Raw genomic sequence first — 19,840 nt, forward strand, 5'->3', positions numbered from 1 at the left:
GAGTAAGATGGCACATACAGTTTGGGCTACTGGAAAGCGTCCCATTAAAAATCATCATGGAGCCGAGCACTGGTGGCTCACACCCGTAATCCCAGCTACTCAGGAGGCTGAGATCTGAGGATCTTGGTTCAAAGCCAGCCTAGGCAGGAAAATCCCTGAGACTTTTATCACCAATTAACCATCAGAAAACCAAAGTGGAGCTGTGGCTTAAGTGGACAATAACCTTGAGCTTAGGGACAGTGCCCAGGCCCAGAGTTCATGCCCCACGACAATTGTCAAAACAAAAAACAAAACACAAAACAAAACAAACCAGCACAGGTTGGACACTAGTGGCTGAAGGCTATAAGGTTACTTCTGTTCTCCTTGCTCTGCTTCTTAGGTGGTACCGGTGGACACCTGTCCCCCTTTCCTCTGCCCCAAGGTAGCAGCCCAGCAACCCACCCCAATCCCAAAGCCACCAGGTCTGACACCGCCTCCACCAGGCACCAAAGGACTTGATTGTGCACAACTTGTATTGCTAGTCTTTTGTTTTTTTTTTCATATCTGCTTGCAACCATCCTAGTCGACGAAGGTCAGTGTTGACAGGATTCTTAGCATCTCCATCCCTTCCCAGACACACACACAGAAGCTTGGTTTAGAGATATCCATAACATCCACAGTCCACAGCCTAAGTTGTGTCCCAGTGAACACAGCTGCATTTGCATTAAACAAATACCTGGGTAGCTTTTGTCCATCAGAACAATCCCTAGGCACTAGCGCTGCACTTAGTGAACTGCCGTTGCCTTGACTATCCCTTAGGAAAGTCCTTGAATGAAAACTTGATTTTCTTGTTGCTGCTGGACTCCACAAAGCATTACAGTACTGCAGATTAAAGTCAGTGTTTTCTACTTGCATAAGTCACTGGCACCAAAGTTATAACTGAGGAGAGAATTATGAATCACTTTGCCCATACCATAAACACTGATTTCTTTGTCTTATGACGCTGACACCTTAAAACGACTTTACAGTTAGAGAGTTCACTTCCTCTGTGCCTTATTTAGCATCTAATAGGAATATTAGCTGGATGTTGGTGGCTCGTGACTATAATCCTAGCTACTCATGAGGCTGAGGATCATGGTTCAAATTCAGCTCAGACAGGAAAAGTCTGACTTTCCAATTAACCACCAAAAAGCCAGAAGTGGAGCTGTGGCTGGAGTGGGAGAACACTAGCTTTAGACACAAAAAGTTCAGGGAGGGCTAGGAATATGGCTTAGTGGTAAAGCGCTGGCCTAGCACACATGAAGCTTTGGGTTTGATTCCTCAGTACCACATGAACAGAAAAAGCCAGAAGTGACACCGTGGCTCAAGTGGTACAGTGCAAACCTTGAGCCAAAGAAGCTTGGGGATCGTGTCTAAGACCTGAGTTCAAAATCCAGGAATGGGAGAAAAAAAAAGTTCAGGGACAGAGCCCAGGCCCTGAGTTCAAGCTCAAGGACTATTATGCACATACGCATATATGTACACACACAAAGAAAGGGCAGAGACGTGTCCCCAGTCTACATTTTCTCATGTGCAGATCACACACCTTGCAATGTACTTGGGTCGGGCAGCACTTGTAGTAACAGTAAATACCAGTTTCCTCAAGCGAAGATCCTTGTTCTCATTAACAATGCCCCCCCTTTTTTTTTACAAAAGCTTTCCATGCTTTATTGTATCATATTCACTCCTAATGGGCACACACACTGCCAGTTTCCACTGTACAAAATTAGTTCAAAGATAATCTCTGAGATGCCCACCAAAGAGCCAACAAAAACAATCCCAGAACCAAAGGCAAAGCAGTCCAGGAAACGATCCCCTCTATTCAAATGTCTTCCACTCGAGACTTGATGAGTCTACAAGTAAACTATTCAGATAAGAATCATTACACCCCCTCCAGGCTCTTCTTACAAATACTATTAGAGATGGATGGCATCAAACGTAATTCTTCAAAATGCCAAGAACTTAGTCAACCAGTTAATTCCTTGTCCACCTCAGAAGCAAAGACCACCCAGAACTTTTGCTATTGGTTATCTGAGAAGAAATTGAAAATATGTAGCATTACCAAATTTACCCATACCTTTATAAAAATTGTCTGTTGAGACTTGAGCATATAAAAATCTGCTGGGAAGAACAGAAATGTGGTAGAGTTCTCAAGCTGGATCATATTACAAATCATCCAAGAAGCTATGCAAAGTATAAACCCTAGGACTCAGGAAATCTGGAAGGGGTGGAGATTCAGAGTTTCTAGGTAATAATGAAGTTGCTGGCTCAAGCTCTGCGCAGTAAATAATTTTTCTCTATCATAATTGCTTTTGAATCTTCATTTCTCCATCAATTTTTAAATGTGTGCCGTGAACCATGCCCTTCCACTGGGAAAACAAGATCAGATTTTTTGTTTCTAAGAGTCCTTTGATAAAATAAACTTAACAAGTAATTGCACTGTTCTGCCTAGGTTGTAATGAAGGGACAAGGCACAGAACCTGTCCAGAAGGTAAGCAGGGGTGTGCAAGAATGAGGAAGACAAGCAGCAGTTCACTGGAGACTGCAGATTCTTGTCAAAAGGTGGAGATAGGTGGTGCTTACTAGGAAGCAGGCAGCTAGTTCAGAAGGAATCCAGTATTTCAGGCATCAGGGGCAGTTGTCTAAGTTTTTTATTTGTGAAGGCTGTTTGGTAGATTCATGTGCATTGCTGTATCAGTCACAATGGCACGACAGCCACATTTGTGTATCCATATGGAAGGAATTGTTCCAAATGCTCGACACATGTTTTTTCCCCTCTAGGATTAGCACATGTGCAATCCTACTGAGACCTGGGGGGCTCTCCATTCAAACCCAGGCAACATGGCTCTGAGGGCCACACACTCCTGGAAAGTGGCTCTGGTTAAGCACTGTGAGGGATGCGTTTATCGGTTGTGGTGAAGTACAGATGTGAAGCCGCTGTGATAGTTAGGCAGAGACAGTGAGGGACTGAAATGAGAACTGGGCCATGGGTAATGGGTACCCAGGAAAAGGGCTTCCAGGTTTCTAGCTTGAGGACCAAGAACTTGAGTACCAAGCAACAAGAGAGGAAAACAATTCTTCAACTTGTGTGTGTGTGTGTGTGTGTGTGTGTGTGTGTGTGTGTGTGTGTGTGTGTGTGTGTATTTTAGCAGGAATTTATGCAAGAAAATTCTATTATGCTTGGGTGCTTATGGGCACCATCCGGATAAAGTTGGGTGGATCCAGGTATCAGAGGTGTGACCTGTGGTCGGGGAAGATCATACAAAGATCATGCAAAGTTCTGGAAGTGAAGGGGAGGAAGGGGAATGCAGAGAGGCTGAGAGGACCCAGGAGAATAGACTCTGTACAATTATTTGAGAAAAATAATAAGTCAGAAGAGTTATTACTAGCATTAAATGCTGAGTGATCAAATAAGATAAACAATGTGGCTAGATTTGGTGATCATATCACCAGTGACGCCAGAAAGAACCATTTTAGTGTGGTACTGAGGTCAGAAGCTGATTCCAGTGTGAGGAATAAAAAGATGAAGAAACTAGCTAGGTGCTGGTGGCTCAGGAGGCTGAGATCTGAGAATCATAGTTCAAGGCTAGACTGGACAGGAAAGTCTACGAGATTCTTATCTCCAATGAACCATCAAAAACCGGAAGTGGCGATGTGGCTCAAGTGGTAGAGCAATAGCTTTGAGATGAAGGACTCAGAGACAGAGCCCAGGCCCAGAGTTCAAGTCTCATGACAAATAAATAATTTAATAAATAAATTAAATTTAATTAAAAAAAATAAAGATGAAGAAACTGAGCCAGAACAGTAGCTCACACCTGTAATCCTAGCTACTCTGGAGATAGAGAAACGAAGACTATGGTCAGAGGTTGGCAAGATCTTAACCCAAAGAACAAGCTGGGTGTGGTGCCACACATTTTCCATTCTAGCTAGGCAGGAGGTGGAGGTAGGATGGTTGTGGTTAGTGGGGGGAAAAATGCTATGATCAAAATAGCTAAAATAAGAGCTGAGGGCATGATCCAAGTGGGAAAGCCTCTCTACAACAAGGGTGAGCTGAGTTCTGAACAACAAAATTAGAAAATGAAAAGAGATGAAGTATTTGCAAAGATCTTATGATAAGATTAGGCTGGGTGGCTCTTACCTGTAATCCTAGCTAATGAGGAGGCTGAGATCTGAGGATCTTGGTTCAAAGCCAGCCCAAGCATGGAAGTCCATTAAACACTTAACTCCAATTAGCCACAAGAAAACCGTAAGTGGTAGAGCTCTAGCCTTGAGGGGAAAAGCTTGGGGACAGGGCCCAGGCCCAGCCAGAGTTCAAATCCCATGACTGACCAAAAGCATTAGACTAAAAAGGATCAATAATCAATAACTGGAAAATAAGAAAGGTAAGGAAGTTTTGTTAAGCATAAGACTAGGTACAATAATAGGAAAACTGTATTTCCCTTAAACTTCATCTGCTAAACGGACCTTACTTCTTAAATATATGTTCCAACAATCACTCATTTCCTAAGAAAGTTGAATATCCACAGGCTCACAATAGAACTTAGAAATGTATTACAGTTATAGTGCTATATAATAGAATTTATTTGAGGCATTTAAAAACCTCACTTCTAATAAGCCACTGAAATGGCAAAATGATGGTGCAATCAACGAGAGAAAAGTTTTAGCAAGCAGACAATGCAAATGCTTTCACATGGTCAACTCTTTTTGAAACACCATATAGAGTGAAATGGAAAGCTCTGTTTAGCACATTCTAAAACCTTCCTTTAAAAGGCTGCTACTCCTGCCCCTGCCTCTCCTTCCCACCCTTCATTTGTATTTGGGTAATGACTAGGTCTTCATGCATAGCAGACAAGTGCTGTATCACTGAGCTTCCTCTCAGCTTATTGGTACTTTTTGTTTTTCGTCAGTCCTGGGGCTTGAACTCAGGAACTGGGCACTGTCCTTGGGCTTTCTCAAGGCTACAACCCTTCCACTTGAGCCACGGCATCACCTGTAGCTATTTCTGTGTATGTGGTACCAAGGAATTGAACCTAGGTCTTTGTGCATGCTAGGTAAGCACTCTACCACTAGGCCAAACTCCTGGCCCCAGATTATTGTTTTTAAAAGAAGAATTAACAGATTTTAAAACCAATTCCTAGATTTTTAAACTTTACTGGCTTTCCTTTACAATTTCCTCTAGATCAAGAATCAATGAGAAGCACAGTATATGGGCATCACATTCATTTAAAAAAGGCAGACAATGCTAACCTGTTTAACAGATGTCTCCTAAGGATTTGAATTGATTCATGGTAACACCCAAAGTAATTGTAAGATGGAGCTCCATATAGATGTAGTTTGTCAGTCTATCACGTGCCTGCTCCTTGCTCTCTATTGTCCAGATAGCAGGATCGTTCCCTCAGATCTTAGGGTAGTAATATATTAGTCGAAGGCTGCAGTGCCCTGTGCAGGCCACATACAGGCCCTGTGCACTGAGGAAGGCAAGGTGAAGACACACAAGACCTGTGATTATGCCGGAAGGTCTGGAGTGAATACCACTTGCTGAAGGCTGCCAGAAGTTTGGAAGAAACAGGGATTTTTCTCTGGAACCTTCAGGGGAAGCAAGGCTCTGTTATCTTGAGTTCCAGCTTCTAGCCCTTGAAATTGTGAGAGAAGAGCTTTCTGTTGTTTTCAGCTAAGGGGTATTTCCTATGCCCAGAAAAGAGATGCCACCAATCTGACCAGGTGGTAACACCTGCCCTTCTGAAGGACCCAATCCTAGAGAAGAAAGGCTTATGTGATGAGAATACATGAGTGCAAACAAGTACACCAGGAGCTGGGCTGTCTCTGGCATCTACATTTGTTCTGTCAAGGATCACAAAATCTACCTACTACATGTGGTATTTCTAGAAACAAAGACATGGAGGAGGCAGCTGCATCCTAATATGAAAACATTAGTGTCTCTACCCCATGTTCCTGTAATGAAAATGCACTTAAGCCTAGAGCTGCAGACAATAATTCAGCAAGTAATATATTTATAAAGAGGGCTATAACTGAAGTACTATTAAATGGTTTTTCTGTAAAATAGTCCTCAGTGCAGCAGTGATGTTTGGAAACTTCTTACTCGTGGCCTTACATTGGGTCTGACTACACTAAAATAAACTCTATAAACTCCTATTTAAAGAGCTCAAAGCAATTTCAATCAATACACAAGGAAAGGTCTATCTTTTTTTTCATTTTTGCCAGTTGTAAAGCTTGAACTCAGGGCCTGAGAACTGTCCTTGGACTTTCTCAAGGCTAGAGCTCTACCCTTGAGCCAGAGCACCACTTCCAGCTTTTTTCTATGTATGTAGTGTCAAGGAATGGAACCCATGTCTTCGTGCATGCTAGGCAAGCACTCTACCACTAAGCCAAACTCCTGGCCTGGAAAGGTCTGTTTTTTTTGTTTTGTTTTGTTTTTTAAACAGTAGCTGCCCCTGCCCTTTAATCTTCAAAGAGTATCATAAAGTCTTTGGATTTTACTAATAGCTCTAATATCCTAGAAAATGTATAACCTGAACTTAAGTCAACAAACAATCTTAAAAAACCACTAGTTCAAGCATACAACATTCTTAATTACAGAACAATGACTGCCTTTGGCATTAGTAGAAGGAGGACTTAAGGCCCCTGAAGTGTACATCAGGCACTAAAAAGGCTATGTTGGGGGTAACTCTCTAAATGACTGAAAAATAGTATCAACGATCAATCTGCTGTGGATTAAACTGTGTATGAGTCTAGTTTAGGGATCTGAACAAAGACTTGAAGAGGAAAAAAAGCCTACAATCAGGCTACAAATTCTCATGAGGTAAAAGTAATCCCAAATTAATCCCATTACTACAAGGGTCAAAGACTAAACACCAAACTCTTCATATGAATTCAAGTAGTAAAAAAATAAAAAAGAAGAGAGAGAAAAAAAGAAAAACCAATGCAATTTTAGAGATGAAAACAGCACTGTTTTGGTTATACGGACTGTATGCCAAGATTTACAAAGCAGCTGCCACACTAAATCGTAAGACCCAAATGTGTAGTTATTCATGGTTTATAAAGTATTTCAAAGGTAAAAGGGACATAAGATTATGTTTGTGGTTAAAAGTACAATGCAGGCTGGGAGTTTGGCCTAGTGGTAGAATGCTTGTCTAGCATGCACAGAGACCCAGGTTCAATTCCTCGGTACCACATACATAGAAAAGGCCAGATATGGTGAAGCTCCAGTGGCAGACTACTATCCTTGAGAAAGCCCAAGGACAGTGCTCAGGCCCTGAGTTCAAACCCCAGAACTGGCCAAAAAAAAAAAAAAATTGCAGCTGGGGCATGGTGACTCATGCCTGTAATCCTAGCTACTCAGGAGGCTGAGACCTGAGGTCAAGATTCAAAGATAGTCCAAGCACAAAAGGACCTGAGACTCTTATCTCCAATTAACCTCTAAAAAACGGGAAGTGGGACTTGGCTCAAGGGTAGGGCAATAGCCTTGAGCTGAAGAGCTCAGGGATGGCGTCCAGGCAGAGTACAAGCCCCATGATCCACCCCAAAAAAAAGAAAAATTAAAAAAAATGCAATGCAACATAAACCAATGGTGAAGATGTGAGTAGGTGTATGCATGCACATGAATACAGCTCAGAGATTCCTTCATTGGTAAGCCCATGGTGCTACTGCCCACTCTCCTACAATGTTCAAATTCCCAGCTGATATTGTGTTCTACATTTCCTGGCTGAGACCCAGCAGAAAACACCTCAAATAGCATTCCAAACCTGTGTGTCTCTAGTCAAAGCACACCCCCCCCACACACTGGTAAAAAGCAAGCAACTGGCACAACTCCATTCATTTTCATTTCTAGCTTCAGGAAGTTTTGCTGTATCTCTAAGTGTCTTGTTTTGAAAGCTCCATACAAAATTACACTGATCAAATATTTTTCTACATAAGAGAAAAAAAAATTAGTGCTTGTACCTTATAGCTTAGAAGATGTTTTACATCAGTAAAATAAAACCACAGCAAGAACAATTAAGGAAACATAATTACTGTTACACTGTATTATCTTTTATCATTTACAAATGGTTCAATGTTTTGTCTTGGCTATCTTAAAAATAAATATAATCCAAGTGCTGGTGGCTCATGCCAGCAATCTTAACTACTCAGGAGACTGAGATCTAAGGATCTCAGTTCAAACTTAGCCCAGGTAGGGAAATCTCTGAGACTTTTATCTCTAATTACCCACCAGAAAACTGGAAGTGGCAGCTCGGCTCCAAGTGGTAGAACAGAAACTTTGAGCTAAAGAGTTCATAGATAGAGCCCAGGCCCAGAGTTCAAGTCCCACAACCCAACAAATCAATAAATAAAAATATTTTGTTAATATAGCATCTCATAAATAATATTCTAATATGAAGTCACAAAGATACCAAAATTATTTTAATTGAATATAAAATCTTGTTTAAGATTGTGCTCAGGGTCAGGAGCATGACCTAGTGGTAGAGTGTTTGCCTAGCATGCCCTGAAGCCCTGGGTTAGATTCCTCAGTACCACATACACAGAAAAAGCTGGAAGTGGTGCTTAAGTGGTAGAGCGCTAGCCTTGAGAAAGCCCAAGGACAGTGCCCAGGCCTGGAGTTCAAGCCCCAGGACCAGAAAAGAAATAAGGATTGGGGGTGGGAGGGGGGGGAGAGAGGGTGCGGAAGGGAGAGACAAATGGAGGGAGTTAAGAATAAGATTGTGCTCATTTGAATTCACAGTGAGGAAAAACATCTAAGTATTGTATATCAAAGTTTAGATTGGCAGAACATCTAGTCAATTCACTGGATAACAGCAATATTCATACATTCTCATTGAACTGAACATTTCAATAACAAATCTCCCATTTATCTGATTCTATGATCCTTTTTAATTATTAACATCTCAGCATTAAGTCAGGTGTTTGGGCATTTTCTAATTTTGAGTGATGCTTCTTACACTAATGGCATCTCATATTCAATGAAATACAAATGTCACTTTGAAACAACTTTAAATTTGCAGCTCTATAAAGTGTGATTTTTAAGTTCCCAAAAGAGCAAATACAATTAAATGAAGCAATGAAAATCACAAGACAAGAGGCCTTGCTTAAGCTGGGCGCTGGTGGCTCATACCTATAATCTTATCTACTCAGAAGGCTGAGATCTGAGAATCAAGGTTCAAAGTCAGCCCAAGCATGAAAGTCTATAAGACTCTTATCAGCAATTAACTACCAGAAAATGGGAAGTGGTGCGATGTCTCAAGTGGTAGAGTGCTACCCATGTGTGAACTAACAGCACCTGGCTTAGTCCAGCTTTTTGCTGGTTAATTGGAGATGGGAGTCTCCCAACACTTTAACCTCAACTGGCTTTGAACCTCCATCAGGAGGTGTCAGCCTCCTGAGAAGCTAAGATTACACGCGTAAGCCACTGGCTGGCTGTTTTACAAACACTTAAAAATTATCTACCCTAGCTTTTCACCTTTTCAGCCATCACTGAAGCAGGAGAGGCCAAAATGAAGTTCAATTCCTTAGTAACTTCTGACCAAGGCAAGAACCAAAAAAGGCATTTCAATGAGCCTTCCCACATTTGTAGGAAGATTATGTCTTCCCCTCTTTCCAAAGAGTTGAGACAGAAGGACAGCATGCAGTTTATGCCCATCCGAAAGGTGCAGGTTGTACAAGGGCACTATAAAGGTCAGTAGACTGGCAAAGTGGTCCAGGTTTACAGGAAAACCTATGTCATCTACATTGGACAGGGACAGTGGGGAAAGGCCAATAGCACCACTGTTTGCGTAGGCAGCATTCCAGAAAGGTGATTGTCACCAGGCTGAAACTGAACAAAGACCACAAAAAGATCCTGGAACAGATAGCCAAATCCCACCAAATGGGAAAGGAAAAGGGCAAATACAAGGAAGAAACAATTGAGAAGATACAGGAATCTTATAAACAACTTTCATTAAAAAAAAAAAAAACTTCAGTGAAAAAATTATGCACCCTACACTGAAGTAAAAATAATTTAGAATTGCACATTCTACTCATAATATGATCCAGATAAAGACTTAGTTCTAGAATCACTTTCTATTTACGGTCTAGCATAGCAAATACACCAAACAAAAATCCATGTTTAACAAAATGTTGAAAGACATTTAAAAAAGTGGTTCAGTCTACTAAAAATACAAAAAGTGATTTTTTTTTTGGCTGGTCCTGGACTTTGGAGTTTAGGACTGGGGCATTGTCCCTAAGCTCCTTTTGCTCAATACTAGCATTTAACCATCTGTGCTTCAGCATCACTTCTGGCTTTTTCTGTGATCAACTGGAGAAAGTCTCATGGACTTTCTGGTCTGGGATGGCTTTGACCTTGAATCTCAGATCTCAGCCTGTTGAGTAGCCCAGATTACAAGCGTAAGCCACCAGTGCCCAGAACAACAACAACAAAAGTGATCTTGCTAGGTATCAAATGCTCATGCCTAAAATCGTGGCTACTCAAGGATGAGATCTGAGGGTCCTCCTTGAAGCTAACCTGGGGAGGAGGGTCCACTAGAGTGACTCTTATCTCCAATTAAGAGGAGCTGTGGCTTAAGTGGTACCATGAGACATATCTACAATAAAACACACACACAGAAGGGGAGCAATGCATTGAACTCAGGGACAGCTCCCAAGCCCTGAATTCAAGCACCCCAGGACCATCAGTAAAAAAAAAAGGGGGGGGGCTTACTTTTTTAAACCTGTGGCTGTAGCTCACTTATACAGCACACACTTAGTATGTGCAAGGCCCTGGGTCTAATCCCTAGCACAAAACAAAAACCATGTTCTTCCATGTGACTCAGTGCTTCCTGAGGCTGCTGGCTGCAACACCCCCATTCCCTGATTAAATCGTTGGGTTCTTCTTTAAGTATTCCTAACTGCTATCATTCTAGTGACAGAACGGTGAATTAATGTATGATAGGCCCTAGCCAATCTAATCTAAGCGAAATAATACATTTCTCTCTCCTGCAATGAAGAAAAACTGAGAATGGAAATAGCAGTTTAGGAATTTCAGCACAAAGTTGAGTAATTTAGACACTCTGGAACAAATCAAAAAACAAAGCAGGATAACATACAAACCCTCAGCCTAATTTTAATTATGTTCTAAATTCTAAGTACCAGTGATTGTATATATAGATTCCCTTCTTGAATACTTGTTTGTTATATACATCATTTGAAATATGATGTAAAAATCAATGTTAATAAATTCTTTAATTAAAAAAAAGCAGGAACAAGTACACAAAAATTTCTAGTTAGCTCTCTAGGAAGTGTCATGTTTTCCAGATACACAGCACTGACAGATTAGATAACTTTTACGTGTTAGAACCTTCAAACTAGTACAACACTTCACATATTCCAGTCACAACAAATCCACACAAGGAAGGTCAAACAGTGAAGAGAACTTTCAGATCAAAACATCACTAGAAAGTTTGATATTTTTAAAACTGTTGCTTAATCCAAGTGAATGTCATGTAATTTTAATAACAATAAATGCAACTAAAGTAGATGGAGAGGAATTCTAGTCAATATCGTTTCCTTCAGGACAAGACCTATATCAACAAGACCTATATCTTCCTGAATATCAAACCTTTCCACAAATGCTGCAGTTCTTTTTTGCTAACACAAAGACCTGGAAACAATTCAAATTACTCAGTTACTTAAGGAAGATTTTATTTTGGCCAGGGACTTGAAAGTTCTTAGAGCTCTTTTGATCACTGTAGTAAGCAAAAGGAATCCTAGCACTAAGTGTGTAGAGTAGTCTGTCATTTTTGGTGAATTTACAAACATAGCTGAGTAATTTCAGACAAGTAGAGCAAATGACTTATTGTTGGAAATGCATAGGAAAGCAAATAAATAACCATTCACAGAATCAAATAAAAGCCTTCCATAAAAAATGGAAACACACTGATGGCATAGCCTATGTATTTACTATATATGGAAAACTCAAAAGAAAATGAACAGCAAAAAAAATTAAAAGCAAAAAACAATTAGGAACTAATCCCGAATTCTACTCAGTTTACCCTGGAAGCTAACCTGAACAAGTGTGATCCAGAACCTACAGAACACATGATGGTCACTTGGCTCCTTGTATAGAAACTAAGATCTTTAGTATCACCAGTACACATCCTGTGCAATTAAGAAATCATAAGAACTAGTAAGTTCTTCAGTGCTAGTTCTGTCTATGCAGAATAGCAAATGCAGTGTGAAACAACACCAATGCACAGCCTTTATGTGAAATTGGCCTCCATGCTACATCTGGCTTCAGGTATAACTATATTAAGAATGAAATGCCACTTACCAATGTATTTCTTTACAATATTTCTTATTTTACCTTCACTCAAAGACTAAGAATTAAAGCTAAATCAGTATTAATTTGCCAAGTTTTGCCAATTTTCGATCAAGTTTTAAAGAACATTTTATTAACTAATCTTTTTTCTTAATTCCTAGGTCTCTCTGTATATGCACAAAGACTTAGAGAAACAGAAACTAAGTCCTCATGACTTACCACAGTCAACATACACAGTAGTACACACACACTAATGAGACTGCATGATTTTTATACCTACTTGTGCTTGTAACTACACTTCATCATTCTTAATATAGGAGTAATAAGTTTCACAACTAAGTACATGCTACTAATGATTCACGGTTTTGAGAATTTATAGGTCAAAAAAATACAATTCCTAGAACATTGTTATCAAACAAGTAAGTTTTATTGGCATCTAAAAACAAAATTCACCCAACATTGAAACGTACTTTAATATTTATGTTTTCTTTTTTTTTTTTTTAAACTTACTGCAGTATGAGGAACAAATCATACACACTTACTTTGGAGTAACAGAGACCATAGTGTAGATTTTACAAAATCACTTAAAAAAAAAATCTCTGTATTATGCTCCTCAAATACCTACAGCCAGTCTTCGCATAAAATATCACAGCTTTGTCTACTACCTTAAAATTCTGCAGCAGTCTAGAGATATGGGTAAGATATACTACCACTTGCTAGTTTGAAATATATCAATTACCATATCCAACCTAATCTAAAAAACTCTTTCTTCCATAGGAAGTCTCTGACAAGCTGTTATTCATTTCCTCGACATTAAAAGAATCTGGGGCAACATTTATATTTTTATCCGAAAAATAAAAAAAAGTTTACCTACCATGTTCATATTAAGAACAATGTCTATACAAGTCAGTTGTACAATTATTGTAAGAGCAAGGTGACATGAATGAACATCAGATTAACTTAATTGTGGCAGACAAAAGTGAACAACTATGGTCCAGTCAGCCATCAATCTATTACAGGGATGACAACTTTACAAAAGGTATCTTTTACCTACTGAGTGATGATTATGTCCCCTCAGTTTCTGTGCTTTCTACCACCACTGGTTCACTTTCTACATCAGCAACTGTGTCATTCTTCTCCTTGTTTATCTCACTTGAAGATGTCAGTTTTTCATAAAGTTCAGGATCATTCTGTACTGGAACTGGCAAAGGCGGTGGTTGAGCATGTCTCTCTGTATTTTCACCATTAACCTGAGGCACATTATCACCTTTTCGTTGGGAAGTGGCCCCTTCAAAATAATCAAAAACCCGAGCATGAGGAGGGGGGACCCAAGTGTTTTGAATTCTGTCACGTCCAAGACGATTTCCATTCATTTCTCTGCAGAAATCAAAATCTCTGTCATCCCTATCCCTCTGCCTTTCCCAGGGTCTTCTGCGGTCATCAAAATCTCTGTGAACTTCTTGTCCAAATCCTCGGTTCCAAGGACCACTTCTAGGATCAAATCGAAAGGTTCCTGCCCGAAACCGTCCTCTTTCATCATGTAAGCCTTTTGGACCACCAAAGACAGGTAGAACCCGATGTTCTCTCTCATCAAAATCTCCTCTCTGCCCCCAGGGCTTCTCTGGAGGAAAAGGAAAGTGGTCTCTTCGACCAAGGTGATCTAAGCCTGGTCTCACAAGAGTCTCCCTTATATCTATAGGAGGTCGTCCAAAGTGATCCCTACCGTCTACTGGAGGCCTCCCAGGACCTTCTCTTGGATCTATTGGACGTCCAACCACATCCCTAACATCCATTGGGGGAGGCCTGCTCAAGCCTTCCCTGCTTTCTACTGGAGGAAACCGGTAATCTCGATCTCCTTCCTGTTGAACATTGTCATTCCCAAGTGGAATTCTTTTGTCTGGATTGGTAACATGCTCTATGTTTTGTCTTCCAGGAGCTAGAAAAGGTCTTTCTGGATGACTGAAAATATCTCCTGGAGGAAAAGGTCCCCGGGGCGGTGGGTGAAGAGCTGAGTCCAGGACCACTGGGGGAGGGATGCCCCGCTGGGGTGGAATTCCAGGCTGGATTAAAGGGAATCTTGGCCCAGGCGCCTGTGGTATTAGTCCTGGACGAATGTCCAACATTGGCAATGCAGGCATCCTTTGACTAGGGATATTCAGAGGGGGTAAGTTCTGAGGTCCCGCTGGTGGTTGAGTCCCCAAAAGTCCAGAAGTATTTGTAACATTTGGTGGCTGCATTCCTCCAAGTCCAGAACTATTAGGGAGACCTGGAGGCAGCACACCCAATAGTCCAGAACTACTCGACACATTTGGTGGCTGTATTCCCAAAATTCCAGAGTGATTTAAAATATGTGGTGGTTGTGCTCCAATAATCCCAGAATTGCTGGAAACATTTGCTGGCCGAACCCCAAGAATTTCAGAGTTGCTTGGTACATTTGGTCTTTGGGCTCCCAGAATTCCAGAATTGTTGTTTGTCACATTAGGTGGCTGTACTCCTAAAATCGCAGCACTATTTGGAATATCATTTGGAATCGCTAAGACAGAAAGAAAAACAGTTCAAAATATTACTTATTCTGGTATGAAGAAACTACATTTTGTAAATTATTACTGCTATAACCTCTAGTAATTAGCTTACAGTTAATCAGTGATTTTTATCTCCCAAGAATCAAGCCACAGTCAATGCTGAAGAAAAATTAGGAAGGATTTTATGGTATGATTCAATGGTACATATAGCACTTGTCTACGATGTATAAGATCCTAGGTTCCAACCCCAAAACCATTAAAACAAATACTCAAGCAGAGCTGTGACCTAACATGAGTTCTCACAAAATTTCAGATTTCATAGTGATTCACCATTTTGAATAATTTTCTAAAGAGTAATTCTTAATATACCAATAATAGGGCAATTATCAAAGGACTGAACGTTTCATATGCTGTAACTATTTTCTAGTTCTAGCTGGATAACACTTGGTAGAAAAGAAGTTTTTCATACATATTCATTTCAAGTGTCACTGTACATATGCATATTCTATAGTCTTATTTTGATTGGAAACAATGTGGGAGAAGGAATCTTAATGTAAAAGTGTTAAAATTTTATCATTAAGAATGTCACTTTTTAAAAGAAATCCAAGTTACAGGATATTAGCAACCTCTTTCAAAAAAAAAAACAAAACTAAAACATACTATTTCAACACACTTACAGTGAACTAGTTACAAACCCATACCACCCCAGAATTAGACACCAAATTGAAAAGAAATATTTATGAAATTTATGCATTTCTAAAGACTTGGTTTCTTTTTACCTGGTCTGGTGTTTTCACCAGAGGAAATCTGATGTTCTATAAGATGAGGTACTTTTTCTTCAGGCTCTGCTTGTTTAGTTGGAGGATTAAAAACATTTCCAGCTGGTAGAGTGGAAGGAGCTAGACTGCCGGCAACAGAGCCACCTGGCAGAACAAGGCCACCAAAGCCAACATCTTTCACAGTTTCTGGGGCCATGGACAATGGTGGCTGCACTAAAGCTGTTTGAAGAGGAGGAAAACGTATTTCAGATTGAATCAATCAATTGACTCATATCTAAGTTTTCTGGCAGCTTGAGTGCTTTCCTTAACATCATCTCTACATTACAAGCACTAATGACTAATGCTCAAAATAACTAGTTATCATGAAAAGGCAACACTTCATGTTTACAAAGCTTTACTTTTTAAAAACAGGGAATATCAACTATTTTTAAAAGCAATTTTTTACCGGAAGTGTTTAATAAAATAAAAACTAGTAGTGAAGAAGAAATTCTAGAATTTGGAAAATTAATCAGGTAAGTAACTACATTAAAAAAAAAAAAAAAACAATCAGCACACACTGAAAAACAAGTAGCAAAAATCTCCTCAGAATGATCGCATTACATTTTGTCCAGTGAGATTAGAAAATGATGAGAACAGGCAAGGTAGACTACAAATATAAAGCTATATGCATTCTGCCTTAAAGAACCGCTTTATAAAATCCCTAAATATATACATACACCCTTCTCTCTCCCTCTCCCGCCCCCACCTCTTTCTACATATATATTTAAAGCAGAACTAGTATAATATAAATTTCCAGCTATATCACAACACAGTATGTCCTGTGTGGAGAGTTAAGAGAGTCCTGCTTTTTCCTCACATTTACTGCTAGAATCACCTGGATAAGCTTTAGCACAAAACACTGCTGTGAAGTGGGGGACTGCCTGTGATCAAACACAGGAAGCACCAGAGTGAAAGGAACAATGCACCACCAAATCCTTCTCTGTAGCTGAGCACAGGTTTCCCAAAGTTAATAATAAAGCAGGAATAACTGAAAGGCAGGCTTTAACACTAGCTCTGAGAATAATCAATTCAGATTTTGAATACTTTCTCTAGTTTTCAGAAATAATACTTTCAAATTAATGAACAATAAAAAAGGAAGGATTCTAAAGCTATCTAAACACTGAGAGGAAAGCATTTAAGAATACATGGAAAATGGATTCAATTTTTAAAAGTTAAGATCTCTATTTATTATACATACTCTTTATAATAAGGGCCTTTGGGGGTCTAATTTTTGAAGTAGGTTCGCCCAAATTACTGAAGGTTTGTTCAGAAGCCTGAAGAATTACTGTAGATAAAAAGTAGAATAGAAGGGAAAAAATGAATAAAAGGGTGTGTTTAACATTTGTGAAATGTCCAACAATAGGAAAAAGGAAACAGGAATTAGAAAGTTAGTATGTCTGTAAATATTTACATTTGAGACTTGCATTTGTTTTGAAATATTTATTCTAATAAGGAAATATGGATGTAAAACCAGGTAGGGGGAGGTACACATTCCATGGAAATGTTAAAAAAAAAAAAAAGAGAGAGAAAAGAAAAGTTGAGTATGAAGGTGCCACAACTATAAGCCGAAAATGAGTGCAGGGGACCTTGGGAAACAGCAATTTGGTTATACACTGTGAATATGTGGAGGATACAGAAGACAGCAGAGAAACCTAGTTTCATCCTGAAGTCTCAAAACTGACTATGACCTGTGTATGTAAGTATATAGCACAAGAGAATAAAAAGAATTTTTGTTTTCAGCAGGAAAAGGGACAGTTGTAAAAAGCAAAGTAATTTAAGTCCTACAAAGTTGTTTTTGTTAAATAGGATAGAGTCCTATTATTTTTTTTCAAAGTATATATTTTCTAGCTTTGGCCACTAAATAGTCTTAGACCCAAATGAAAACCCAAGAAAAAGACAAAAAAAAAATCTGATATCCAACTAAAGCTATGTATACGTGTGTGTGCATATATGCCCATTTAGAAAAATGGCTGATTCTCAGACTACAACAGAAAGACAATGTCAACTGGAGGTTTAATGGGCAAAAGTGTTACAAAACCCTTAGAACAACTAATTATAACACAAATGTAGGTAATTTAAAAGTATGGACACAACAATCAAAGATCTCCCACTGCCCAAAGATGAAGCAATTAGAAATTTATAAGTAACAATGAATGCAACTGATAATTAAAATCTATTCACACACACATACATATACACACATACACAAGCATACATACATGCACACACACACAGGAAGGAGGAGGAGAAGAAGTAGGAGGAAGAAGGAAGAACAAAGTAGGAGAAAGGAGGATGGAGGAGGAAGAAAAGGAAAAAAGAGGAAGAACAAGAAAGGAAGGGGTAGAGAAAGAGAGGAAATAAGAGGAATCAATTTCTCCTTTTCAACTTTTGGAAGTTGCTAGAATCACCCACAGAACTAACTCACTATTGAAAAATAGTAAATAAAGCAAAGGTTTAGCATCTACCTTGGCTTTCCTGTTCAAGACAACTATCATTACTGATAAGAGCTAATTTTTCTTTATTAAACATTTCTTGAACAAAAAATGTACAAGGAACCATAGATTTAGAAAGAGAACCACTTTGCTATTAATGACAAACGGATTCAGGGACCACTGATGACTAGATGAAGCCATCACCTAAAAACAAAATGGAAAGTTTGGGAAAAAGCAAGTTCCTGCTGGAATGCTCTGACCCATCTTAACAACACTAAATGTGGTGCATGACCCCAGGAGTAAATTCTCTCCACTGTCAACTACGAATGTGGGTACATGGCATGTCACTGTGGGTTCATCAGTTGTGACTGTGTACCTTTCTATTATGGACAATGACAACAGGGGAGGCTTGAAACAGGGGAAATTTCTGTACTTGTTGTTCAACTTTATTTGGAGTGTCTACAGGCTTTCCTAAAGCCTACTTTAAAAAATGGAACAGAAAAAGACATGCCATTGTTCCTGACGCAATGAAATACTAAGTATTTCAGGTATTTTGCCCATCATGAAGAATTATGAAAGCAAAAGGGAATTGGAAGATACTGCTAAATGGTTGGAAGACACTGCTAAATGAAGACATTTATAATAAACAGGGTAAAACAAAACAGAATTATGATGAGAAGACACTCTGAATTTGCACTGAAATAAGTCAATTATAAAATAATGCTTTGAGACAACAAATTCATGAGCAAACATGAATTAGGGACTATCATGATATTTAACTTCCAAAACTCACCTAACAAACGCTTTTGTTTAAAAACACTTGCATTTTTAAAAACTAACCATAGGTAACAGGAATGAGAGCCAACATACCAATACCACTGAAAGAAAGAGAAATCTGTCAGTAGAAAACTCACATGTTGGTACTACTGGAGGTATTGCAGGGGGAGGTACGACAGGTGGAGGGACTGGAGGTGGCATGAAACCTACATGGGGGACAAAGAGCAAAAATAAAACACAAGAAAAAACTGCTGGGTTTAGATCAAAGATTTTAATAGCTATCAAATCCCACATTGTTCTTCTTGAGATGGGGGGTGGGGGTGGGGAAATTGTCTAGTTATGCTGCCCAGGTTGCCCTTGAATTCCTGGACTTATCTGGTGATTCTTCTGCCTCAATTTTCTGAGAAGCTACTTTAAAATATCCAGTGAAAGTACATATACTTTTTTTTTTTTGCTAGTCCCTCAGGGCCTGAGCACTGACCCTGAGCTCTTCAACTCAAAGCTAATACTCTACCACTTTGAGCCACAGCTCCACTTCTGGTTTTCTGGTGATTAACTGAAGAGAAGAACCTATGGACTTGGGCTTACATATTCTTCAAATAGCCTTTTACTTCATGTCCTTATGTTTGTACAAATGTTTTCCACTTAAAAATTGGAATATTGCCTTATTTGAGCCCTACTAAGCTAGATAAAACAAAGATTCTGATTTTAAGTACAGTTTATTGATTTATTCACTCAAGTTCTGGGACATGTTTTATTGCTGCTCTAAAATCATAGGCAATACAAGCCAGGTAACCTGTTTAAATCAGGACAAAAGATGCTTAGCATGAGAGAATTCCTGAGTTCAAACCCCAGCTCCACAAAACACAATGTCTGCATGGAGAGTAAAGTTAATCATAGCATATGTAATTATATCATTTGTGAAAGATGCTACTCTGATATATATGCTGTTTACCCTCTACAACAAAT

The 19,840-nt window shown here is 39.3% G+C and overlaps 1 protein-coding gene and 1 pseudogene across 5 annotated transcripts in view; one reads left to right on the forward strand and one right to left on the reverse strand.

Annotated features, from left to right (window-relative positions):
- Window positions 1-19,840, reverse strand: part of Scaf8 (SR-related CTD associated factor 8) — a 107,849-nt gene that overhangs the window by 19,208 nt on the left and 68,801 nt on the right. For 2 of the 5 annotated variants that reach the window (XM_090337928.1, XM_090337925.1), the window contains 4 exons: window positions 19,009-19,077; window positions 16,861-16,947; window positions 15,624-15,842; window positions 12,728-14,855 (listed from right to left, as the gene is read on the reverse strand). In XM_090337928.1, coding sequence (XP_090194054.1) covers window positions 13,387-14,855; window positions 15,624-15,842; window positions 16,861-16,947; window positions 19,009-19,077 — 1,844 coding nt within the window. In that variant the 3' untranslated portion in view covers window positions 12,728-13,386. Of the gene's footprint in view, window positions 1-12,727; window positions 14,856-15,623; window positions 15,843-16,860; window positions 16,948-19,008; window positions 19,078-19,840 lie in introns of those variants that run through there. The other 3 variants (XM_090337929.1, XM_090337930.1, XM_090337927.1) reach the window with 2 other exon arrangements.
- On the forward strand, window positions 9,525-10,015 carry LOC150059509 (large ribosomal subunit protein uL24 pseudogene; annotated as a pseudogene).

The sequence above is a fragment of the Megascapheus bottae genome, chromosome 8, assembly GCF_031878675.1.
Source record: "Megascapheus bottae isolate mThoBot1 chromosome 8, mThoBot2.hap1, whole genome shotgun sequence".
Classification (NCBI taxonomy): domain Eukaryota; kingdom Metazoa; phylum Chordata; class Mammalia; order Rodentia; family Geomyidae; genus Megascapheus; species Megascapheus bottae.